The sequence below is a fragment of the Rhopilema esculentum genome, chromosome 10 (genome assembly GCF_057945365.1).
Source record: "Rhopilema esculentum isolate cy_ngs chromosome 10, ASM5794536v1, whole genome shotgun sequence".
In the NCBI taxonomy this organism is placed as follows: Eukaryota; Metazoa; Cnidaria; class Scyphozoa; order Rhizostomeae; family Rhizostomatidae; genus Rhopilema; species Rhopilema esculentum.
In genome coordinates, this window is record NC_142824.1 from 12452519 (window position 1) to 12479511 (window position 26993).

General features: G+C 36.2%; 2 protein-coding genes across 2 annotated transcripts; both read left to right on the top strand.

Moving 5' to 3' along the window:
- Nucleotides 1-1182: 1182 nt before the first annotated feature.
- Nucleotides 1183-12367, top strand: LOC135685269 (proton-coupled amino acid transporter 1). The gene is made up of 9 exons (XM_065201152.2): nucleotides 1183-1460; nucleotides 2708-2798; nucleotides 4496-4584; nucleotides 5607-5693; nucleotides 6271-6355; nucleotides 7289-7552; nucleotides 8055-8221; nucleotides 8797-8966; nucleotides 10471-12367. Exons 1-9 carry the CDS (start codon nucleotides 1255-1257, stop codon nucleotides 10788-10790), a joined length of 1479 nt encoding a protein of 492 aa, XP_065057224.2. The 5' UTR covers nucleotides 1183-1254; the 3' UTR covers nucleotides 10791-12367.
- A 1061-nt stretch (nucleotides 12368-13428) lies between these two features.
- On the top strand, nucleotides 13429-26288 carry LOC135685299 (DNA-directed RNA polymerase II subunit RPB9). The gene is made up of 6 exons (XM_065201198.2): nucleotides 13429-14040; nucleotides 21789-21843; nucleotides 22705-22778; nucleotides 23297-23371; nucleotides 23893-23944; nucleotides 25374-26288. Exons 1-6 carry the CDS (start codon nucleotides 13967-13969, stop codon nucleotides 25431-25433), a joined length of 390 nt encoding a protein of 129 aa, XP_065057270.1. The 5' UTR covers nucleotides 13429-13966; the 3' UTR covers nucleotides 25434-26288.
- Nucleotides 26289-26993: the final 705 nt, after the last annotated feature.

Sequence of the window (26993 nt, forward strand, 5' to 3'; positions counted from 1 at the left end):
AAGAATGAACAATATCTTTTTGGAGATTTCCTCTAATGTTAACAAAACAGAACAGATGTTATCAGCAAATCAATCCTGCAACTTAAATCGTTTACAAAACAGTTGCTTAGTGGTCTTAGAAAGAATTCATAGTATAAAGATGTGGAACAATTAATGTAGATAAAAACATTTTATGATGTTATTTGATACTATCTGAGATGATATAAGCCAAAATTATTTGCGGTAAATTTTATGCTATCGGTATTTTTCCTAAACACGAAATACGAAAAGATGCATTTTTTAAACGCCTCCTTTGAAAGAGTGCCCCTAAAAATGTTGAAAAATTTGAAAGAACAACCAAGGCGTAATATGGTATCTTATCAGCTCTACAGTTCACTAGTCACTTGAGTTGAGTCAATGTTGTTATCAAATAGATAATTCTCATACAACATTGAAAGAGGTATTCAGTTATTTTGTTATTTCATATTTCATACTAGGAACCAAAGTTATTTCATATTTAAAACTAAAAGGCCAAAATTTTTACATCCCCCCCAAAAAATTCTCAATTATTCCATATTTTTATAAGACACTCGTTTTTTATAAGAAACTGGGTATAAGAAACGAGTACTAGACAGTCAGTAAAAATTGAAAAACTTCAGTACTCGAAGCAAAAAAATTGAGAAACTATTAAATCGTGATAAAACTGAGAACAACAATATTTTATAAAATCCAAGAACAAGATTGCCCTGTTGGCCTAGAATTTAAGACACAAGGGATACAAATATACTTCCCACATCTAAATACAGCATCGGAACAGACGCGATTCTCTTGACGTGATAAAAAGGGTCAGGAAAATTTCATAACATCATTCATGGCATCATAATTAAGAAACTCTTAAGAAACAATAAGTACTGAAATTTCCAGAACACTAAGAAACTGGAGTACTCAACATCGACCTTTGTTTCTTATAAAAAAATGAGTGTACCTCTTATAGAGGCACTGAACATCACATGAATCATTCTGAAAACTGTACGTAGTTACTTTGTTTATTATACCTATCCCTGGTGGAGACAATTTTTGCAAGAGAACCCCTAAGACACCATACTGGACTTCCAACAATTTCTTGGTGCCCCCATTTATTTTTCAAGTCAGGCCATCATGTGTCCGTCAAAAAGCGATCACATGACTTTGCAGATAAGGTCACGCGGGACAGTGCATCATCTGGATCTGGAACCCTCTAGGACAGAGTGAGAGTTCAGTTCGTAGAATTGCAAAATGCCACCCATAAATGCAGGCCAATCCGAAAAATCTGCAGAGGAGGATCCATTGATTATAAGTGGCAACAGCAAGGAAATTTCAAGAAGTCAAAGCTACCAAGGAAATTACGGGTATGACTCGCGCTACGGGGCGGCAATCGTCCAAGATACTGTTGAAGATCCCACAATCGAAGTTTCAGGAGCACCTAAAGACGACCGACTCGAGTAAGTCTGCTTTATTTTGCATTTGTGATTCTTAGTTCCAGGGTTTCCAATTGAATATCTTACCGATCAGACTGAATATCGACACTGTAGATTGAATACTGAAATTTTTCGTAAACTGCACTTTACAGTGTTTTCCTTTAGATTTCAGTACCGCTGCTCGCGGTCCGGATAGGGAACATGTTTTGCTGAATGTCATATTGGTAGGAGAGAGTTTCTGGACCTTAGGCGACCTGTGGGGGAGAAGGGGTATGCGAGAATCTGCACCCTGGCCCTTTCCCATAAAAAACATGACAAAAAACATACCCTGTCCCGCAAAATTTATGCCAAAATATAACCCAATTTTTCCAGAATAAACCTGATCCAATAATGATATTTACCACAAGCAAATGTAACTGGAACATGCCCTTTGTAAGAAAACTCTAAAAATCAAAGGAATCTGTTTTCATATACCGTAAAAGTTCTATTAAGCCCCCGGGGCTATTTATTTTTCAGTCCTAGAGGGGGCTTAAAAGAGAGAGGGCTTATTAGAGCAGAGGGTTGGGGTGAGGGCTTATTAATAATTGGAAAAAAATGTTATAAAAATGCTCTTATCCATTTTCTTATGAAAATGTAATACAAATGTTCTCAAAAAACTTTGCTAACAGTTTCAAAATTTCTTAAAATCAATCAATTGTAATGTCCTCATCTTCCTCATAGTAACAAGGGCAGATTTTGTAACAATAGGAGCTTTAGTTTGTTTACATGTAGTTGACTAGCCAATCAGAGAGCTCTACTTCTATGGTATCATCTGTTGGTAACGGCGGTCTAGTGCATCATCTTACCAAATTTAGACTGACTTCTAAGGGGCACAAGTGAATATTTTCATGGGCTGTATTTAATGCACATGATCTTATCATCATCACCTTTTTCAAGAGACCCACCCAGTGCATATGTTTTCTTTCTTTGACATTGGGACCTACAAAAGAGAGGGGGCTTAATAGAAAGGGTAGACTTATTTTGAATTTTTCCTGCTCTGTAAAAGGGGCTTAAAGAGCTTTTACGGTATTTTTTGTTTATAAATTTCACTAATTTTGATACCCTGTTTCAGAATTTTAATGCAGTTTTAAACACCCTGTCCCAGTATTTTTATCGAAAATGATGCTCTGTTCCATGACACACCCTGTCAGGCCAAGTATGGGAGTGCCCCCCTCTATGAGTACTTTAAGCATTTGATTCATCAAAACTTATTTTAATAATTTCTCTTATAGAAACTGGCAAGTTGCTGTGAATTTGATCAAAGGAAGTATTGGAACTGGAATCCTTGGTTTACCACTTGCAATCAAGCATGCTGGTCTAGCCGTAAGTTACTTTTTATTCTCAGGCTGTTTTTTGTTAGTTATACCAATAAGTAATATCAGTTGAGTAAAATTGCATTCTAATGGAAAAATTTTGGTACTCATTTAGATGGGATACCTATCTCAGGGTTGTTTCAAGCAGTGATGGCTCATGGGGTATATATATTTCTAGTGGGGCTGATGACATAATATTCCAAATCTAAAGCCATCGACACACGAAACATCAAGAATAATAAATCACCTTTCCATTCTTTACTACCTCCAATCAACAAGGCCATATTATCATTTTGTTGTCTTAATTGAAAACAACAAGTGCCACTATTAATTATGTGTAATTTGAAATAAACAAAGAAATAAACTTTGTTTTTAATGTTGGTAAGCTTAACTTCATTTTTTCAAGTCTGCTGGACCATTTCTCTCTTCACAAAATAGGTGAGCTCAAAGGTGATGTCCATAAAAACATAGACAACTTGAATATGGCCAACTCATAGACAATATCCTTTGCGTATTATAGCAATTTAAGAATTTTAACAGAACAAAAAGCTCAAACTTTTCATTAATTAATTGTCATATGCTGTGAAGCTAAACTGGTTCAAATTGAAAGCCTTCATTGGAAATATGCAGGCCTGCAGCAGCCTAACCCTCCCATTTTGAGTTTTGTTTGAGGATGGAAAAAAGAAATTTTGATGAAGACTTTACTTGTATGCTTTACCTCAAAGTTTTAAAGCTGAAAATGCGAGTCATCAAATACACACCACTATGCTGTGCCCCACTTCAAGATCAACATTGCCTATCATAACAACAAATATTCAGCTACCGTTGAATTGAATTACTTGGGGCTAGTTGAAACTAGCCCCAAAGGAATGCAGATTCGTGCAGAATTGACCAATCAGAATGCAGTTATCAATTGAATAGTTGAGAATAGTTGAGAATACTTGATTGGTGCATTCTCTTTTAGTTTTGGGCTAGCCCCAAAAGCTCAGGAGATGTATTCTGATATGCGTGTTTGTCTAGTTTTTAAAAGAACCACGGGCATTGGGACCTAAACAAACTGGAGATAGGACAAATGTTGAAACTCAAATGAAATTAGTGAACAGTGCCTAAATAATAAAGGATGTTGATTTTCTTTACGTTTATAAATCTAAAACTTATTTTTGGAAATCTTTGGTGGGGCCAAGCCCCACTAGCCCCAATACATGAGCCGCAACTGGTTTCAAGGCCTATCAACCCAAAACTTCCTACCAATTACATTTTCATGCCAGATGTCTTAATTAGTCCTGCCTGGAAAAGGATAAATTATGCCTGACCCCCTGAAATCAGAACATGGTAGGTCCAATTTCATTTGAAATGTGCTTGTTTATTGGGAAAGTCTTGAGGAAAATTCCATATAAGCAAATTAAAAGCAACATTTGTGTAAAATCTTATTCCAAAATGGGATCCATCTCTGAAATGGCTATGAGAATCTGAAATCCATTAGTTATTGTTTTCCTTTCATTGGTATCTACCCTTACCCCTACTTAACTGACTTGATTCTGCTTTAATCCTTCAATTTTTTCAGCATTAGAATTGATCAACTTGTAAAACAGAACAAGCCAATAGAAGTTCAAGCATTGATACTGCTAGCTTAAGCTGGTTTTCAAGTATTGTTGACCAGAATGTTTCTTTTCATTTGTTTATCCGATAATTTTTTTGTTGTTCTAGCTTGGACCAGCAGTTCTGTCACTCATGGGTTTGTTGAGTTTGCACAATATGCATTTGTTGGTAATTTGTAGTAGAGCAATGGCAAAGAGGTAGGTGGGCCAACAATTTTACAAAAGCCTGGCCATTTGATGGCCATTTGAGGAGAACCATGGCTCTTGCTCCCTTCCAGGCTCTCCTCAAAAGCTGGAGGGGAGCTACAGCTTACCTGGAGATTGCTATGGAGAGTTGTTTATTGCCCCCCTGCTGAAAGTCTTATGACCAAGCCTGTAACACTTAAATGAATTTTCTAGTCATTTTATCTGTATAAACAGAGTTCGTTTCTACCTAAGTTATGTCATGGAAATTCTTTGTTTGAAAAAAGAAAACTAAGTTTCACATATTGTAAAATCATTAATATGCATATCTCCCATAGAGTTTTTAACATTGAAATAGTAATTGTGTAATCAGAAACACAAGTTTGAAGGCACCTTCCAGATTAGAATTTTTGAACATGCAATTATTTGAAAATGCAACGAGTTTAGAATTGCATTGTTTCTGTGTAGATACTACACATTCATTTCTATCTCATTACAATGAAAACATATCCATTTGTTTTCAATATGGCATTTCACACTTGTCACAAATTTGTTTTTAGAGCTTAAGAATTGTGGGCTATTCTAAAGCTTTGCTACCATAAAGTCATGAGAGTTTGGAACGTGTTGCCTACCCCTTCTTCCATCTTCCATAATGATGAAAGAAAAAGTGTTCTGACATGACAACAAAACAATAGCAAGAAAACACGCTTGAAATCATTTATTCATGATTGGTTAATTAAATCCATGTGACCAGTTTTTCACAAAAGTGGGTTGGCAAATTTTAGAATCTGCATTCATACTTTTTTTTGAGTGGAAGAGTCATAAGAGTAGAGATTGATTTTTGCTCAACCCTCCCAAACTTTGAGTTTCAGAATAATCAATGTAAGGAGACCAATGCAGTCTGTCGCCAATACTTTCTAGGAGCAAGGCTTGAGGAATGAAAAGTTGTTTTGTTTTTGAGAAATACCTTTTTAAATTCTTTTATTGTACAAATATATATTAGAAAAAAACCAATTGTTTAATTTTGTTGCTTATAGAAATCATGTTTCCCAACGCATGGATTATGGTGAACTAACAAATTTGGTTTTTTCACATTACTGTAAAAAGTGGAAGAATGCTGCCAGGTGAGTTGATTGATTTAAATGAGCTTAATAAATTCCAATGTTAATCCAAAAGACTGATGCAATATTTTAATTGTTGATACAGAATGAAGGTTTACCTATTACTCTTCCCCAGAAGCGCAAAATACAATTAGATATCCTGTTAATTATCAATTATAGGTATATCTTTTTAGTATTTTGAGACTAAATCTTTATCCATACAGCTATGACAATAAAGTGTAATTTTTGCAAACTCTTTAATGAAATAAAATGTGTTATAGATTATGTACAAACATTAAGTAATAAGTGATTAAGTAATTAAATAATACAAATACAAATATTACTTAAGAAATCATAAAGATAACTTTTTTACATTATTACCTCCATGAAAAAAATGATTGTATGTAGGAGAAGAATTCCTTACAGAAGGCTCTCTTAGTAGCTAGGCTTAAAGAGGAATAACTTGTGTTACCAATTACTACTAGTGGCAACATGTTCCGAACATAAATGCCCTTTATGGCTAGTTTTTTCAATAATTTATTACTGATATCCTATCCATTTTGCAAATTTGTCTTTATTAATCTGTCTTATTAATTTTTAGCATGTTGGTTAACTTTTTCCTCTGCCTTGTGCAACTTGGCTTCTGTTGTGTCTATGTGTTATTTGTTGCTGACAACCTTTACAGGGTAAAAAATCTTACAATATTTTTGTTTGTTTTAGTTTCATCTCAGTTGCACCATTGGCATATGGGAATAATGTTTTGATTCTAAATTTCATTGATACAAAGACATTGTTTCACAGTTCCTAGTCTAGAAAAAGGACCCATTTGTAACCTTCCATTTCCATATGAAATCTGATCAAACTTTTTTCATTTTTGCCTTTGGCATAACTTAATCAGATTAAAAATGTTTATGATAGCAAATTGAAAACAGCCTAACTGTTGATTTCTATTCTCTCTAAAAATACAATGCAACAAAAATGGTTTTCAAAATATTTTTATTTCCCAGAAACAAGAGTACATCCCCATCTACAAATAATTGCTGGAAAAATACCATTCTAGTAGTAGAGTTTCTTAGCAATGTTGGAGTATCTTATAAAGTGCTATTTAGAAGAGCTTTTTAAATAATCTAACAAAAAACAATAGATAAAACATTCTGAAGGGGCTTGGACCATGGTTTTCAAGAGGAATGGTCATGGAAAATCTTGCTGGAACCTTCTGCCCTGGGTTTCTGTACACCCCCTCCCCAGTAAACAGTTAACTGTCTGCCGCTGCATGAGGTAAAATACGTCTGAGCTGGAATATTCTCAGGTAATCTTTAGTTTGCTGTCTTGTGTAATTTGTGTAATTGATGTAGTTTGCTGTTATTAGCGTTCAAACCTAGTAATTTTAATCTTATAGCCAGTGAACAGATTTTCATTTCAAATCAGCTGAATTCTCGCAAAACTGCATGTGAATGCCTTAATGCCTTGTAGCTTCATCTCAAATTTGGCCCTTATCTTTAGTCGGTCTAAGTGTATGCTAATAAAAATATGTACGTTGCATGTAAAATAGTTTGATTGTTAAAAACACGACGTTTCAAGCCGTGAATGGTGCAAAAGTGTTTTTTTTTCATTTCTAGATAAGTGGCCAATCTTTGTCAGTGAAAATTTGGGCTGCCATTTCTCTTCCAGCCTTTCTTGGTTTCAGCTTTATTGATCATCTGACATTCATCTCATACATATCAATAATTGCCAATTTCTTTGCCCTGTTTGGCCTTTTTGGTGTCCTTTATAACGTCATTCCATTGGCTTCCAATCCCACGAAGCTACCACTTTTCAACAGTTTTTCTACTTTTGCCTTGTTCTTTGGACAATCAGTATTTGCATTTGAAGGCATTGGAGTGGTGAGTTTATCTTTATGCTTGCATAATATTCATGACGATTTTCAATTATATTCGACCATTGACTTGAAATGTTGAGCTATTATTTACCGGCAACTGCTATTCAAGGCCTGCGTCACTGTCCCTAAACTTGAGGGCCCAGGGGCCAGCAGTGTGATGAAAATTTCCTCGTACCGTCTCTAGCCCCAATTAAGGACAAAAATTTTGCTGACGCTGTTGTAATTGTGGACTTTGGTTCAATGTTTTTGTTGTTATTTACAGATTCATCTATCCAAATAATTTGAGCTAATTCTAACTATTTATTTCACAAAATCGTGGGGATGCCGTGGCTCCTCTGGCCACCACTGTGGTGAGGGCCCTGTTAATAGAGTATGTTATGAAACAACGAAAGATTGATTTCCTTTTGCCCCGTGTTATTTGAGTCAATTAGTCCTATCTAAGAATAGTTCACCAAAGGTAAAGCAAAGATTTTAGTGTCGTAAGTTTAATGCCATTTGTTTTTTAGATACTGCCTGTCGAAAAGAAGGCGAAGAAACCAAAAGATTTTGTCTTTGTGATGTACTGTAGTATTATATTTGTTGTCATTTTATACATTGCTGTTGGACTGTTTGGGTATTTGGCCTACCCTGATTCAATCAAAGGAAGTGTCACATTGAACCTGTCAGAGACAGGGTAAGCTATTGATTGCCTTAATGCGACCTCTCTTTATATTCTGCTAGAAGCCAAGTTCTTGTGGTGGTTAATTTCATATCTTGATGATTCTCTAGAGGACCTATTCTGTCAAGAGTAAAAATAGATCGACGAGATTCTCTTACTCTAAAAATAATTTCATCTTTATTATAAAGCACCTCCATTATAACACTGTCAACTGATTTTTTTGCCGATGCGAATTTTTTATTATTCAAGTAAATTTTCCCCTCTTTAATATTCAAATAAATGTTCCTTCATAATTACCCCTGTTTTTCCGTCTTCAGATAGGTCGAACCAATTTTTCTTTCTTGAAAGCTCGAATTATCCATGCCGGGCCGAATTTTTGTAAAATTGTGAAAACGATAATTATTTAATTTTGGGATATAATCCAAGGCCGTTTCCAAAGTTTAATGGAAAATATTTTTGTCTATTTTATCAATTTGTTATACTTTTCACGCATTTCTATTCCCAACAAGAAATTTTCCATTGCTCGCCATATGCTCAATTTTCAAGCCACTTCATAAATTGTTTTTATCTGTTTATGAAATCTTTTTTAGGTTTCACATTGCTGTCCAAAGTGTATATGCATTGGCAATATTTTGCACCTATTTCATACAGTTCTATGTGCCTATGACAATAATGATACCATCTGTCAGACGCTTTAGCCCTTTCAAGTTTGTGAAAGTAGCAGATGTATTTTTCAGGACTGTTTGTGTCTGTGTCACGTGTAAGTATGCTGATCTTGATTTAAGGCAGTCTGTCCCCTCCTTGATTGGCTTATTCTAACTTGAAAGCTTTGCCTTAAAAGAGGGTCTTCTTCTGCCTTTTTAGTGTCCGACCTTAGTTGTTGTGGGTAAGCTGAATTCACACTAGAAGCGGCGCGTCGCGGCGCGTCACACAGCGTTTTTCAAGAATGGAATTCAAGCGTTCATATCTAGTGCGTCACTTTGCGTTTCCTTTTAAAAAATACAATAGCAGTGATATTGGACTTGATTTCAGTTTAGGTCTCTTGAGATGAAACTCGGATTTGCTCTCTGTACATTTATTTCATTTAACACTGCCCTGGCTCATTCTACGCTCTATCTTTATCGGGTCAGCGAAAATCTGTTTCAAATAGTCATTGCAAAAAGCTTCGAGGGAAGCATTCTGTGTGACCGTACTCTGCAGTTCAAGAATATTTGTACGAAATAGTGTTTCTTTAGCGATATTGGCTCAGGCACCAATTTAATAGAACGCCATTTGAGTGTTTTCAAAAGCCCGGTCATGCCTCTTGTCCCGCTATTGTTTACAAAGAAAGAAGAACAGCTTGCTTACAAAACTTTTCTATTGTTCTGATGCGGCACATAGCGGAAAAGTTGGATAAATCCAACTTTGCCGCATCGTGACGCATTGCCCCAAAAACGCGATGCGCACGCAATTCGTCAAAAAACGCGAACCTTATTTGGGCAGCGGCAAAAAAAACGCGTCTAGTGTGAATTGAGCTTAAGCTATATATCATCGAAGTTGACTCAGACGTTTGACACCAAAACAAACTTAACAGCAGCTCGCTCAGGGAAAGAACGCTATTGTAGTTCTTTATTCTGATTGGTAATTTGTGCATTAAACCACAATGCATGAATACCGTGGTCATGAAAAGAGATTCTGAGAACAATGGGGGACATGCTGCCTTTAACGATCCTACTTTATCTATCAGCCTCTAACTCACATGATAATATGCTTGAAATTTAATATAAGATGCAAATTTTCCCCCTATATCTGATTCTGGTTTATATGAAATATATAGGCTGTTTCAAGTAACAGGCTAATTGGGTACATTTCTACGAATAGTTGCCTGATGATCGCATTTAGCGTGAAATAGCAACTTAGAGCTGTCCTGTTCTATACACCAAATAGCATGAACAGATCTGCCTATACCTCATTGAACACTTTACGACAGACCGGTAAACAGTAATTTTCATTAGGTCGATTTCTACGTATTTTCCAGATAAGCCTGATGGTTAAGGATTTCTCGCTTCACTCATACCCTACCAACGTCGGTGTCGAGCAGCCTGTCTATAATTTTTCAATATATTACTTTGAAATCTTCCAAATCATTAAATACAAACAGCAGTATGTCTAAAACTTTCCACCTTTTCATCAAAATCTTACCATATTTCCGTTATTCAAAATATCTGAAAGTTAAACAACTCTTTTAATCACTCATCTAAAATATTCTTCAATTTCCATTTCAGTTGGGGTTGCAGTCGGTGTACCACAACTCGGCAATAGCATAGCACTTGTTGGAAGTCTTGCTGGATCCGCGGTTCTCTTCGTGTTTCCCTCGCTTTTGCACTTGCTTGTTATATGGGATGATCGCCATCGTTTTGTCACAAAACTGAATATTGCTAAGAACATCTTTATAATGGTTATCGGCACAATCGGTGCTATAGTTGGAACATATGAGGCAGTAAACGCGATCATAAATGACCGAAATATTTCTCCAGCAAAGCATAGGCCGGATGGTCTAGCCTTCGGCATGACGACAAACAGGACAACATTAGACTATGTTTAAAAATGCGTTAGCTTCAGGGAAGTAGCATGACCAATTCGATGGGGGGGGGGGGGGGGACATCAAGATTTGGCTTATTGAGTCCTAGTGGAACTTGCAAGATAAAATCTATGAAAGTCACTGTGGGGGCATTGGAGGAGGACCCAGATGCTACGCCCCTGATCCTCGTATTAATATCAAACTTGGATACCGGCCATTTCCACAATTTTTTAACGGAGGACCATGCAGGCCATAATTATAAATCATAGTATTCCTTGCCATTCCAGTTTTCCCTTTATTTTGACGCAAATTTATCACAAGGCTACGAACTCAGATTAATCGCAAGGCTAAGGAGTCAGATTAATTGCAATGCTAAGGAGTCAGATTAATCGCAAGGCTAAGGAATCAGATTAATCGCAAGGCTAAGGAGTCAGATTAATCGCAAGGCTAAGGAGTCAGATTAACCGCAGGGCTAAGGAGTCAGATTAATCGCCAGGCTAAGGAGTCAGATTAATCGCAAGGCTAAGGAGTCAGATTAATCGCAAGGCTACGGAGTCAGATTAATCGCCCATACTCAATTCAACTAGGTATATGAAAAAGCAGAAATGATTAAGAAGAGCATTTTTATTAAATGTCTGATACGAAGGTGTTTTTCTATTCAAAACGGATTTTTAATAGGGTAGCAAGTTATATTTTAGGAGATTCAATTCATTACCTATTTACTTGAAAAAGGCATATCAAATAGCCATTTTTCAAACGCTATTTCTTATTAAATTTGACCATTAAACCTGTAGAGATCGTTTTGAAATTTTGATAATGGTTTTTTGTAATGCAATGCTTTGCTTTTTAGTCTGATAGAAGCACTATGAAATCAATTTCAAAAATTTTGTTATATTTTATCGCTTCTTTCTCCTTGAATATAAATTTTCAGCTTACTTTCGGTCATCATCCGACGTTTATACTGTGAAGAGTGTCGGACAAAAACTTCAGTATGCTATGTTTCTGCTATTTTGTGCCATCTTTCCCAGCATATCCCCTCCGCAAGTGTCAGAATGCTTCATAAATATTTAAGCATCATTTTCTTTCTTTGTAAGTTGTTATCCATCATAAACGCTTCTAAAGTATTTAGATTAAAGCCTCTAAAAGCTTGTCAGTTATTATCTCCAAGTAACCTATTCCGTCAAATAACTCGCTGTTAAGCGTGACCTTGCATTTTGGGGGCTGCATTACCGCCCCCTAATATCTTTTTCACTTTGCTCGAACTTTTCTTTTCCTAACGCGTCATCTTTTCCTTATTAATTAGTTTAGTTTCGTATAAATGAAAAAAGTTTATGAGGGTTGAAACCAAAGGAAATGTATTGTCGGCCCAATGGCATAGATAAAGAGGGATCAGGAAGGGCGAAATGGAAAAATTCTATCACAAGCTAAAAATAGTGATTTCTCCTCTTGTTCTTTGGCAAGGTGAAATTTGGCCTGGTATGAAACCCTTTCGTTCAATGTGAGCCGCAGCTAAAATCTGCTGAAATTGTTACCGTTACTTTCTTCAAAACAGTGAAAAATGTTTACCCAGTTCAAAAAGCTTGGTAAAATCTAGCCTTGAAAAGCTTAAAGCTGCACCATAGCCCTTGCACACCGCCGCGGTAAAGAAGAAAACTGAGGAAGCTCCAATCGCTAATGTTTCTTTCTTGAAAGAAGTGGAACGTCCTCCATGAAAAATATCACCTTTTAAAAATTCCTTCTGATTACATTTTTTAAGGTATCAGACTGAAGAAGGAGGTGCCTCTGTCGACATAAGGACACTGTTTCTAACAACTAAGATTTGGAAACTAAGATAGAATGCTGGATTGTTGATGAAAGTATTAAACTTTTAACAGCGAGCGATACGGCCACAAAAAAATTTGCAAATTTGTAATGGGTCACAAAGTTTTTTTGAGCAAATCCAACTAAAAGTTCTAGAACTTTCAAAAAGAATCTGAAGATGAACTTTCACAACTGCTGAAACTTTCCTAGGGTGCCTCCATTTTTTCTGAAAGCATGAAAATATTGTTCTCTGTTTACTTTTGTCCTTTTCCTCTTTTGCCTTCTTCCTACCCACATGCAAAACTGATCCACTTGCTTTCAGACTTTCTAGGTTGTCCAATAGCCTTTTCACGAACACTTCTGCTTTCTTGTCGAAATAATCACTTTCCAATGAATCCTTAACTGCATCAAGGTGAAACCATACTGACAGTTCTGAGGCACTTTCCTTATTGAGGCTCTTTTCTGTCACTTGTACCTTTTTGCTGCTACTTCATCAAAGTTGATGTGTGGTGTGGTGCAAAAATCTTGCGAATTTCCATGCATTTTACAGAAAGTCTTTTATTTTTCCTTGTTTCAGTCTTCTTCTTGTTTTCTGCTTGCCTGGTCTTTCTGCACTTTGTTTCTGAGCTTTTTGCGATCGATTCAGGGAATTTCTTTTTCAAGGTAAGGGCACTGTTATTCGTGCAACAGTCTGCAATGATGATGACAACGAAGAGGGAGATGATGACAATGATGATGATGACAGTGAAAATAGCGATAATGATTTTGCTCCTGGGAGTATCTTCATAAAAACAAAAAGAGGTCTTCAACAGAGTACCACGAACTGAGCTACAACAGAGTTCGTTTCATGTAGATACATATTTAGTTACAATAGACCAGCGTGAATTAGTGTAAACACGTAATGGTTCAAGATATTCCTGTGGCAATGATTTTAATGTCATGATGAAAACATACAAACAAAATGAAACATTTAGCTAGATAACTAAATGCTATCAGCTCGCTGATAAATAAACCATGAAGTTTTGACATGGCTCATGAAAAACATATGCCTTTTCACAGTGGGCCATGGGGCTATGAAAATTATTTTGGATAAATTTACATATCCTCCGCCCCCAGTCGTAGATACTTTATGACATGTCCCTTAATGTAGATGAATTAATTCAATTTGATACTTATTTCCATAGCCAAAGTTGTTTTGACCATATCTTTTACAAAAAGACACGTTTTCATAAATCTAAGGAATTTTTCTTGAATTCTGAGGAATCAAATGAGACCTCATCAATTATACTTCTTTAGTTCTCAGTTCCCTCAGTTCCTTTTCCAGCGCTGAATACGAGGTCAGTCTAAAAGAGTTGTTAGGCAGGCCATCTTGCCTGCGCTTCACGCTCTCCACTGACAAAATGGATCTTTTCCTCGAAAGAAGTTCTGACAGCAGTGACAGTGCATTTGTTGGCATACGTTTTTGCCAGGAATGGTGAGTTTTCCTTATTTTTTAATCCAGATACAATTATATATAAGTATCAGAATATTCTGATACTTAGGCCAGTGAGCGATGTTGGGCCGGAGCTGTACGGCTCATGCAAATTGTACGGCTCATGTCGAATATGTACGGCTCATGTCGAATTTTCAAAATCGATAAGCAAACACAAAACCGTAGCCAATGCACAATATTAATGTATCAAAATGTTCCCCTATCTTTCAAGAATAATTTCCAGTGTTTTTCGAACAGTTTAATCGCACAACTACCTAAGAATTTTCAAGAATACTACCACGACATCTTGCGATTCGCAAACAAATAATGGCTCCCACGGCTAAGTGTCGACCTAAGGTGGCTTCGAATATGGGGATTCCCTCTGTTCTAGCAACGAGCAAGTAACCTCAAAAACAGCAAGATTTCAACCAAAATAAAACCGTTTTTTACAAAATTATTATTGGATCCCCGTGCAATTCAACCTTTTTAACAAGTTTATTTAAAGAATTTAGAGTTCTGAGGGTTGCATTAATCACCCACCATGTTCGGGGTCGACACTTGGTTTTTGGCGGAGCTGGCTCCGTGTACGGCTCATGCAAGAACCGAAAATTCACGCTAACGGGTGAAGTTAAACCGTTTTTTAGAAAATAAATGATGGATCCCCGTGCAATTACACCAATTTAACAAGTTTATTTAAAGAATTTAGAGTTCTGAGGGTTGCATTAATCACCCACCATGTTCGCGGTCGACACTTAGTTTCTGGCGGAGCTGGCTCCGTGTACGGCTCATGCAAGAATCGAAAATTCACGCTAACGGGTGAAGTTAAACCGTTTTTTACAAAATAAATGCTGGATCCCCGTGCAATTCAACCTTTTTAACAAGTTTATTCAAAGATTTTAGAGTTCTGAGGGTTGCATTAATCACCCACCATGTTCGCGGTCGACACTTAGTTTCTGGCGGAGCTGGCTCCGTGTACGGCTCATGCAAGAATCGAAAATTCACGCTAACGGGTGAAGTTAAACCGTTTTTTACAAAATAAATGCTGGATCCCCGTGCAATTCAACCTTTTTAACAAGTTTATTCAAAGATTTTAGAGTTCTGAGGGTTGCATTAATCACCCACCATGTTCGGGGTCGACACTTGGTTTCTGGCGGAGCTGGCTCCGTGTACGGCTCATGCAAGAACCGAAAATTCACGTTAACGGGTAAAGTTAAACAGTTTTTTACAAAATAAATGATGGATCCCCGTGCAATTACACTTTTTTAACAAGTTTATTTAAAGATTTTAGAGTTCTGAGGGTTGCATTAATCACCCACCATGTTCGGGGTCGACACTTAGTTTCTGGCGGAGCTGGCTCCGTGTACGGCTCATGCAAGAATCGAAAATTCACGCTAACGGGTGAAGTTAAACCGTTTTTTACAAAATAAATGCTGGAATGGTACCCGTGCAATTCAACCTTTTTAACAAGTTTATTTAAAGATTTTAGGGTTTTGAGGGTTGGGTTAATCACCCACCATGTTCGGGGAGAATAATCAACTGCGAAAATCTTTTGAAAAGACAGGAAAGTGAAACAAGTAAATGCATGCATGATCAATATTCTTTATTAAGAAGAGAAATACATGAGCTAGATGATAAAAAGTGTTTGTAGAATAAGTCTTTTCAATTCTAATAAAGTTATATATAACTACGATCGTCGATAAATTCGTCGATAACAATTCGATAACTACATTTGCAATCGTCGATAACTTCGCGTTGATAACTCCAAAGATATACATGGAAGAATTTCGTTTTCGCTCTTCCAGTTCTACTTACAACTATTTGAGAAACAGTTCATTTAGTGACATTCTCTTTGCGACTTTTAATAACACGTATGTACAAAAAGCAGCAATATTATATCAAACTTCATGTAAATTTATTTTCTGCTTCAAAGACTTTTAGCAGGTATTGTTCTTGGGTTAATATCCCATACCAAAATACAATGATTTTACATAAAGCTAACCATCTGAATACAAGAAGCATTTGATTAATCTTGCTGTACCAGTTTGACGAAAGATACTGCATTTCCCACCAGTTAACAATCACTTTCGTTTGACGATGAGCTATCTTTTGGACGTATAGATTTGACTTTGTCAAGAAGTTCCTTAAAACTTGGTTTTTTGACAGTTTTTTTCTTACATGGCCGTTTTTTTCTAGTTGTTGCCTTAACACCCCGCTTTGCCTTTTTGTGCGATCTCTCTAGCAATGTCATGTTGTCATATTCATCGCTGTCACTCAAAACACGTTTAATTGGACGCTTCAATTTCTTGCATTTTCTACATAGCCATGGGGATGAGTGAATATCTTCTTCGCAATCACAGTGATACCAAGATTTGCAAGAGGAACAACAAATCATTTTAGTTTTCATGTCAGGCAAGTTGCAGTGGCAATAAAAAGAAGGTTTAATGATGAATTTAGTTCCTGACGACTCTCTGGGAGAGTTAACAAATTGTATGCCTTCAAATGTTTTGCTTCTTAAAGCTTTAATGAGATGTTTTCTCAAGTTCTTTAAATTGAAATGTGTTACTTGAGGGTCCATTTTGCGACATAAACATAGTGCAAAGAATATGGCAGCTATTCCGCTATCTGAATCTCTAAGACTGGAAACCGTATCAGCAACATGAATCTCAAATTTGTCGTTTTTTGGATGCCTAAGCCTTGCCGCATAAGCCTCGATCGAAATATCATATTTGCATTCTCTTTTATTATTCGAAAGATGATTCCTTAAAAGCCAGAGCCCCAAACAGTCAATAAGTCAGATATTTGATGGAGTCCTTCCACATTTTGGAATTCGCGCCGCATTACACCCATGGCAGCATTGATAATCGAAGAGGATACTGGCAAACCCAAATCAATATCATGCAGATGATTTTCGTTGAGATCAAAGGGTGCATGATCGGACGATGTAACCTTATTTTCACTTGAAAATGACGTAACATGTACGAAATCATGTCCGCAACCACTACCTGTATTTTCGTCAAACCTCTTAGCTGTTCCGGCTTCGTCGTTGGTAACAAAAACAATACTATCATCTATGTTATCAGCAAGAATGCTGTTTTCTGTTATTTGAAAAAATTTTTCATTTGTTGAAATTGCAGTGTAACTTTGGTTAGGAGAAGGTAATTTCGAGGAAGCCCTACTGCTGTCCTTACCTCTATTGACACCACTGGGCGAGGAAGTCCAATTCTTTGCACTGCCCTCATGCAAGAATCCATTGACAAATTCTTCGTAATCAGGGACTAAAGCAGGCTCTTCAACAGTCAAAAAATTAGATTGTGCCTCGTTGGGTCCCTTGTTGGAATCATTGGATCGCATTGATTCGAAGAATTTGTCATTGGAATCTTGTCTGTCACTGCATTTATCTCTTGTCAAATCAGAATAATCCCTCCCTTTTCCACTTGTATGGTAAAATATTGCGCGTCCAAAGAGGTCATACCTAACGTTGAGTTTGGTCCTTTTTTCCATTTCTGAAACGACAACTAGATTTCTAGATTCATTCACTAAATCAATAATCGAGCGAAACATGAAAATGTGGTTGGATGGTGACATTTTATTTAAAAAATACCTGTTTAAATTAAACGAGCCGTGGATTTGCTCTGCAACCTGACTATTGATTTGACCCGAAAGTTCCTTAACACAAGCTATACGGCGGAGAGTTTCGACTTCATTAGAGGTGTTTTTTCGTGGAGTGGGTCGAAAAGTGCTAAATGGTGTGCACTACCTGTTACTGGGTGAAAATTAGGTTCTAAATTTCTGTTTGTGTTACAATCTGAATTTATCCAAGGAAAGGATACCTGTAATGTTCCGTCATTTGCCATTTGCACATTCTCATCTGTTGACGCGGCTCGGCCATCGTCTGGTGAGAAAAATCCACTGAACTTTCTGTTGGCAAATGCTGATACGATGTGGGCCATATCATTTATAAATATGTTTGGCCTATGCCGGAGTCCACGTAAAATATCTAAATAATCTCGGGGGCTCTCGGAACGAAGCAGAAATTTAATGGCATAGATAATTCCATGCTGACATGCGACTGTCAACCATCCACCAGAAAACCCAAACATTTTCCTAAAAATTTTATTGAATTTTATATTATTCTTTCCCAAACCTGTTTTAATACGATTTATTATATCTAATTTTGATCCTTTTGCGGCCACTCCTAGTTTTTTAGCAAGTAACCTGACCTCTTTGGACGTGCTTTCAAATAAAGTTTCTAATAGACGTTCTTCCGACATTTCCCTACACTCTATTTCAATGTCGTCATTTTCGGCATGAACTTTCTGATGCTCCGAATTATAAATAACGTCGCCAATTCTACTTTTCTCACCAATATATGGAGCCCAATTGGATAATTTAGGAGATACCGTCATTTCATTTACCTTGCGTCCTCGACATCCCCTGCTCACCATTTCCATTGTAACATCATCCCAAAACTTTTTGCAATCTACTTCATCTGCTTCTGAATAATTTTGTTCCTCAGTTTTTTCATCGGGTTCCCTGTACTTAAAAGCGACTTTGCGATTAACGTCGGCTATAAGAATATGTGGGTAATAGCCACATTCGACACAGTTGAATTCGTACGTGCGATTGCTAAGGCTTTCAAAATGTAAATACGAATTTAGAATTAAATTACTATCGAGTTTTGTCTTCAGCAATCCCTCAGCAATTGCACATACTTTTCCAACCGCCATATGATTTTTCAAGCATTCACGCAGGAGATTGCAGAAGTCTAGCCCTGTCAAAAAAATATCGTCAAAATTGTGGACCCCATCCTTATATTCTTCATATCTATAGTAACTGTCACATTGTTCACATTTGGCAAAAAAGGTTTCGATCGAATCTAGAAATCCTGTTAGAGTCAATACTCTTGCATTCCGGGTTATCCTAACTGGGCGGCTCAGTTTTGTCTTACAAATATGGCATTCAGTCTCAATTGGTTTAAAAGATCTTGGTATATCTTTTTTGATACCTTAACAAATTCATCTGGGAGCGGGAAAGGAATAGTTTTTTTTGAAAGGGAATACTTTATCATATTTTCTACAGCATTTGTTGACTTTGGTGGATACAACAAATCTTGAGGTTGTTTACATGTTTCGTCGTTGATTTCTTGCGTATTTTCAGTACCAAGCTGCTTATCGTGTCCTAAATCTAAGCCTTTTATTTCATTTTTTTCATACAAATACCAAAGGGAAACAGCTTTGTGAATGCAGAAGTATTTCTTATTTTGACATCTGCAGTCCAGACGACCAGATAAACTATTATAGGAAACGACACATCGAGAGCGAATTGGTATGTTCATGTATTTGCTGTTATAAACGGATAAATTAATATAGTTGCTATCTTTCCATGACACAACAAGTGGATGGTTATAAAAATTACAACCGTACTTAAGGTCCAAGCAACTGTTCACGGTTTCCTCTGATAAAATTCGGTATTTATCATCAGAAGCCAATTCATAAAGCTTATCTTCACTCAACGTAACCAAATCTGGATAAAAAGCATAATGTACAATGGAGATGATGAGCACTTTCGCTGCACCTTCTGGTGCCACCTTCACTGCACGCTACAGTGAAGGTACTTGGGTCTAAATTAGCTCAAAATTGATAACGAGCCTTTGATGCCATTGATGGGATCATCCCCTTCACACTTCACAATATTCTCCCTATTTTTGTTTAATTCGTTACTATCTTGTATATCAACCGATTTAAATGATTCAAACGACGAGTGCAATTCGTCATCTGAACGCGGTATTTCTTTGGTCTGATGACAAACTGGTAAGCTGTTCGAGTATTGGCATGCAGCTTTGCTTTGACCATTACCAGAGAAAAGTTTCAAATCCATGCTTTTTTGCTCCGCCAGAAACTAAGTGTCGACCCCGAACATGGTGGGTGATTAATGCAGCCCTCAGAACTCTAAAATCTTTAAATAAACTTGTTAAATTGGTTTAATTGCACGGGGATCCATCATTTATTTTCTAAAAAACGGTTTAACTTCACCCGTTAGCGTGAATTTTCGATTCTTGCATGAGCCGTACACGGAGCCAGCTCCGCCAGAAACCAAGTGTCGACCCCGAACATGGTGGGTGATTAATGCAACCCTCAGAACTCTAAAATCTTTGAATAAACTTGTTAAAAAGGTTGAATTGTACGGGGATCCAGCATTTATTTTGTAAAAAACGGTTTAACTTCACCCGTTAGCGTGAATTTTCGATTCTTGCATGAGCCGTACACGGAGCCAGCTCCGCCAGAAACTAAGTGTCGACCCCGAACATGGTGGGTGATTAATGCAACCCTCAGAACTCTAAAATCTTTGAATAAACTTGTTAAAAAGGTTGAATTGCACGGGGATCCAGCATTTATTTTGTAAAAAACGGTTTAATTTCACCCGTTAGCGTGAATTTTCGATTCTTGCATGAGCCGTACACGGAGCCAGCTCCGCCAGAAACTAAGTGTCGACCGCGAACATGGTGGGTGATTAATGCAACCCTCAGAACTCTAAATTCTTTAAATAAACTTGTTAAAAAGGTTGAATTGCACGGGGATCCATCATTTATTTTCTAAAAAACGGTTTAACTTCACCCGTTAGCGTGAATTTTCGGTTCTTGCATGAGCCGTACACGGAGCCAGCTCCGCCAGAAACTAAGTGTCGACCCCGAACATGGTGGGTGATTAATGCAACCCTCAGAACTCTAATATTTTTAAATAAACTTGTTAAAAAGGTTGAATTGCACGGGGATCCAATAATAATTTTGTAAAAAACGGTTTTATTTTGGTTGAAATCTTGCTGTTTTTGAGGTTACTTGCTCGTTGCTAGAACAGAGGGAATCCCCATATTCGAAGCCACCTTAGGTCGACACTTAGCCGTGGGAGCCATTATTTGTTTGCGAATCGCAAGATGTCGTGGTAGTATTCTTGAAAATTCTTAGGTAGTTGTGCGATTAAACTGTTCGAAAAACACTGGAAATTATTCTTGAAAGATAGGGGAACATTTTGATACATTAATATTGTGCATTGGCTACGGTTTTGTGTTTGCTTATCGATTTTGAAAATTCGACATGAGCCGTACATATTTGACATGAGCCGTACAATTTGCATGAGCCGTACAGCTCCGGCCCACTATGGCTGAGGCCAGTGGGGATATCCGGCGTAGACTAACGATTCCACATTGTCTTTCTATTGTTTATTGGCTTATGTCTGGCGTGAGCTCTTAGGTACAATTGTATCTCGATTATTTCACCAAACTGACGACTTAAAACAAGAAATAACCAGGCCAGGCATGACTTTGTATTTCCCACACATGTTATGGCCAACCCCCTGCTGGAATCGAGGTAAAGTTTGAGTTTAATTTTCAGTTTTAATTAATTTATCGATAACTGTTAAATACAATTGAACAATACCCTTACACCAGTTGCTAAAACTAACATAATGATACAGAAAAGTAGTTCGTAATCTACTACTTTGCATCACTGTAAATATCTATAAATACACTATAATTTAACAATCGTTTATTTGCGTGTGGTTTGCCAACTCATACAGCTTCTAGCTCCAAATTGAACTTTTATGTAGATTATCAACCATAATGTTCCATGGGAACTGATGCGTTAAGATGGAAATTGTATAGAAGCGTTTAAGATTCTATGAAAGTAATGATTTTTTCCTTCATGCCACTGGCAAAGAAGGATGGATACTTATGAAGAAACTAACTGTCTTTTGTAGCAATAATATGTTGTACCCAAAAGAAAATAAAGAAGACAAGATTCTCCTTTATGCTGTAAGTACATTTTTTAATGAAGCCATTTTGCATGAAAAGCATTATAAGATATTATCTTATAAGATATTATTTTTTGTTTTAATGTTTTTGCAAGAGTTTTTGGCTTGTTGTTTTTAATGGTTTGAAGGAATTTTTACTCTATTTGTGGAATGCGAAATTGCTGTTTTCATGGTAGTAGATGATTTAATAATATTGCGTAAAATTTCAAATCTTAGGTAACAATTTTGGGTAAAAAGAATACAATTTTAATTATCAAGCCCCAACATCTAGACAGAATGGAAACAATACACAAAACTGGGTAATGAAACAAACTTCTGCCAAAGCACAAGTGAACCTGTTGAATATTTAAGCCGGCTTTTTAGAAGCATATTTGAAAAATTAATCCCACCTCTGATAATCCTGCTTCTGTAATAATCCTGCAGTAGATTAGGAGGTAGAATCAATAAACCTACAGTGGGAATGCAAGAGAGAATATGGTATGTGCAATTAGTTTGCAATTTGAAATTGCCTAATGAATTTTGTACTGAGATGCAAATCTATCTGAAAATCTTGCATCTGAAAAAAACCCAACCTTATTAATGTTTTGAAAAAGCCAACCAGACATAATGTGAAATCATGTTTCGTGAAACTTGTCAAATCATTTTTATTTTGTATAAATCCAAAGGACTTTGTGGAATCCAGTCATATCTTTTTCAGCATTCCACTGATTGTAAAATTTGTCTCTAATACCCACAATTTAATTCGATGAGGGATATTTTCTAAAAAGTACACATTTGCCTCTGGTGTACATAAGATTTCCTTTACTTTTCAATGATAATTGTTTTAATAATGTATGTTTCATGTAAAAATATTTGTTCGTAGTGCCGAAACTGTGATTATCAAGAAAGGGCAACTAATAGCTGTATTTATGTGAACAGAGTTGTGCATGATGTCAAGTAAGCCTAGTTTTCCCTTTCAACTCTCTCATTTGTTAAAGTTGTGTGGTATTTGATTGTGTCTAAAGCTTTTCGACTTGCCTCTACCTGCCCTTGGAATTTTTGTGTTTGCTTTGCAATCCATTGGTTTGTTTCTGAATTATGATGAGCCGGCTATTACCCATTTTCATTTCTACATCCTCACCTTTTGCAGCCTTTATTGCACTCAATTCATTAATTCTCATTTGCAATTTAAATCCCATCAAGCACCTTTGTGGGACTTGTGATTTGAGGGATAATCACTTGATATTTCATTTATTTTTATTGGTTTAAATTCAACAAACATGGACAGCAAATTGTAGCTAGCTTTTATATGTTAATTATCTATAACAATGTATGTTTTTAAATAAAACTGTATGCAAAGTTTCTTGATTTTTTAAGGGAAATGTTTTATTCTGGCTCAGTGGTTATTTTTTAGATATGTAACTTTGCTACATATCTCTGTCACTCCCTTAACATTTAAATGGTTTTTTCCATAGTGAGCTGACCCAGATAATTGCAGATGTTGTGGCAGATCCAACATTACCACGAACACAAGAACACACCTGCCCAATGTGAGCGATATTATAATTCCCATTCCTATACCTGAACTTCTATCTTGTGCACAAAAGCACAAAAGTTCTCTGTGTGTTAATAAAATGTACTTTTGCTGAGCACCTTTGTGGGATTTTGCAGATTAAGTAATATAATAATCTGTTTTGCCTGGACCAACTTGCTAGCATGAAAGCTTATATGCTTGGAATTGAAAGCCTTTGAGAATGCTTCAATCTTCAATTGGCGGGAAAATAATTGAAAGGAGTTTAACTGAGAGAATGCTATGAGATAGCCTTGAATAGATCTCAAAAACAGTCAATGGTTTCTAAAATGTAGTGACAACATCATGAACGTTTTTGGAATTATTATTTGCAAGCAAAAATTTTTTTTTAATCTCTAGCATAATATGCAGAGAAAGGGAAGTAAAAAATCAGCAATAAATCAAGAAGGTTACTTAAAAAATTACTTGTTTAATCAATTTTATCTGGTACATTATCTTAGTCCTTTACCATAAATTCTTAGCATTAAAATCCTCTTACAGGTGCGGTCATAACGAAGCAGTTTTCTTCCAGTCACAGTCAAGCAAAGCAGATGTAAGTACCAAATTACATAACAAATGCTAAGACAAGTCGGTTTTTGTTAGGACAGGATTATCACTTAAAAATATTTCTGCTTGAATGTTTATCTTCAAGGTATTTGCAAAGGATAATGGCCAAAAAGGTAAGGAAAGATGCAAGGTGTGGACAATTTTTTCTTGCTTGGGTCCTAGAAAAGATAACAAATAATTTCTGTGCCACATTCTAGCAGTACAGACAACTGCCGTATATAAATTCAGCCTATCAAGCAGTTGACTGCTATTGACAATTGTCCTTTACTTTGACTTTTCAAATTTGCATTCTGTAGCAACTTTTTTACATGATCACATTTAGTTTGATAATTGTAATATCTGATAAGTCATTTCTACATTTTAAAACTATGATAAATTAATCATTGCTTACTGATTAATCTATTTTTTCTAATTCTCTTTCTTCATTTTGTGACTTCTTTCTTTGTGGAGTTTTTGTATCTTTCTTAATTTTTTCATGGGACCAAAAAATGCTTTCTGGGACCAATGGCTCTGTAACCTGATACTTTTCCACCCAAAATTCAGAACAAACCAACTAGAGAAAAAAATAGTGTGTTGAATTGTTACCTCGATATTAACCAATCATTGACGGCTTACCCTTCACCTAATTAAAGAGTCCTAGAAAGAAAACGAACTTTTTGTAGATAGGTATCAAATTGGCAAAAAGACGACTTTGTTAGTACAATTGTTCACAATTGTTATCCCCACTTTGTTTGATACCCTCTTGAGCAATTTTAGATCTGTAGCTGAATTTCCAAAATGTCAAGGAGTTCTTCAAAAACATTTTTTTTTAAAAATTGTGTTGATCAAGGCTGAAAGTTCAAAGAAAAATATGTTTGTTTATCATTATTGGTGCCTCAAAACACGAAGTACCGTATTCTCTGTAATGAACATCTTCGCCAATTTGCATAAATTATGGTGTGATATCTTGAATATCTGAAATGGATATCATCTGTTTTTGTCAGTATTTGCAAAGACATCAACGGTTTTATGTTTTTCTCTAAGATGGGTATTGCGTTGATTTGCTGTCTCCATCTGTTTTCATAATTTTATTTTGGGGGTAGGGCACTCATTAAAAAAGAGTGGTGATTCAAATTTTTCTCAAAAGGGGGTGCTCATTAGAGAGGAGCGCTCATTAGAGAGGGGGTCAATTAGAGAGGGCTGTGTATTGGAGAGAGAAAGCTCATTAAAGAGAATAGGGTAATGACACCTTTAGGATCAATCTTTTTCTTATTTACAAGGGTTTATTTTTTTATCACAAGAAAAATATTGATTTATTTTTTTCACAAAGGAAGTGATAAAGGTGAGATCAAGGGGCCAGATATAGTATCAAGGTTATTTCCTTGGCCCTAATTCTTGAAATGTCATATTAACTGCATCTCTGTGCTTCTTTTCAGCATATGAGGCTTTACTATGTTTGTACAGCAACAAACTGTGGACACAAATGGTCTGAGTAAAGTGGATTCTAAAGTTCTATTGAGCAGCATTTGAATCGTGCTTTGTTGCACGTGGTTAAAGGAAAAACACCTGAATTCAGTCTCCTCTGTAGCAGATATACTTGTGTCACTGAAGGTGGAATTTTTGAAAGACTCGTGTATGATGACATTTTAGGTATTCTGTAAAAACTAATCCCTTGCAACATCTATTAGGTGTTGATGAAAATGAATCCTTAATATGTCATACCAAGCAGTCTTGTAGTAAATTATGTTATCTTATTTCTAAGTCAGAATATTCTTTGAAAGTTCTGAATTTTCATTGCAAGTTGCTTTTTCCAATTGATGCCTCCGTCATCAGGGATAGAATATGAGCAAGCTGAGATATTAGCTAAAAGTTTTTCTACATTTTGTGAGGTAACAACATGATATCATGAAGTGATTAGTAACAACCTAGCTAACCGAAAGCCATTAATTGTGCTTGTAAATTCTTTAGAGCTACAAATTGACAATTTCTACTAAAGAAAGGCTCCACTCTTAAGCAAGGAGAGCAAATCACTGTTTTAGTATCAACCATATAACTTATCTATTTTGTGTAATTTTGGCATCCTCAATAACTAATCTGTTTAAAGCTTTCTTGAATACTGTAATTTTTATCTCTTAATTCACAAGACGCTTCTTTTAGCTTAGCCTTGCACATGTTGCCTAAATTAAACGGTTGAGAGCATCACACTTTCTTATGCAATGTAAAAGTCATTATAACCAACACTGAAAATCGAATTAAAAAACTATTCTTTTTAAATACGTTTGTATCCTAATGTCATTATAAATTCAAGATTTCTTCACTTGTCGTAAATATACTTTATAACACAATCTATATGAGATTACAAAGTCTTTGGGTATTAATCTTTTAAGAAGCTGTTCATGAGATCTCCTAACGCAGGCTGAACTATTGGTTGAAATATTTAAAACAGTGGGCGAATTCTTTAATTTTTACTCAAATCAGTGTATTGAAAGACGGTTATCTTGTTAAATGTAGCTAAAATAGTTCGTAGTTTAGAGTTGGTGGCTTTTTGCTTTGATTCGTTTTTCGTACGTCCATAACAGAATATCCACGAAAACACGGGTCTATATAAACTGCGCAATAACGAGAAAATGCCATGTACAAAACCTACATACAGCTATACCTTGTATATACAGCTTACCTTTTTCAAAGATAAATTATGTAGCCTGAAATCATACGTCTACACGATATGCCTTGGTGGAAGCTAACACATTTCCTCTAATAAGCACCCAAACTATTTTAAGCGTCTTCTACCATAGGCATTCACCCTATCTTTACAAAGTTGCAATTGAGCGCCGCAGTTTGAAATAATTGCCTCGATCTAATAAACGTCCGACATCGATTTTATAAGCGCCCGGTCTATAAGCGTCTGATTTTATGATCGACCGTCTCTACTAAGAACTTATTGGAGGAAATCGGTAGTCGGCCTATTTGCGGGTTTTAAGCTAGGTTGGCGTTTAACCACCGCTACCCAATCCCTCCCCCCGGTCATAAAACGTACTGAATTCCCATTTGATTCT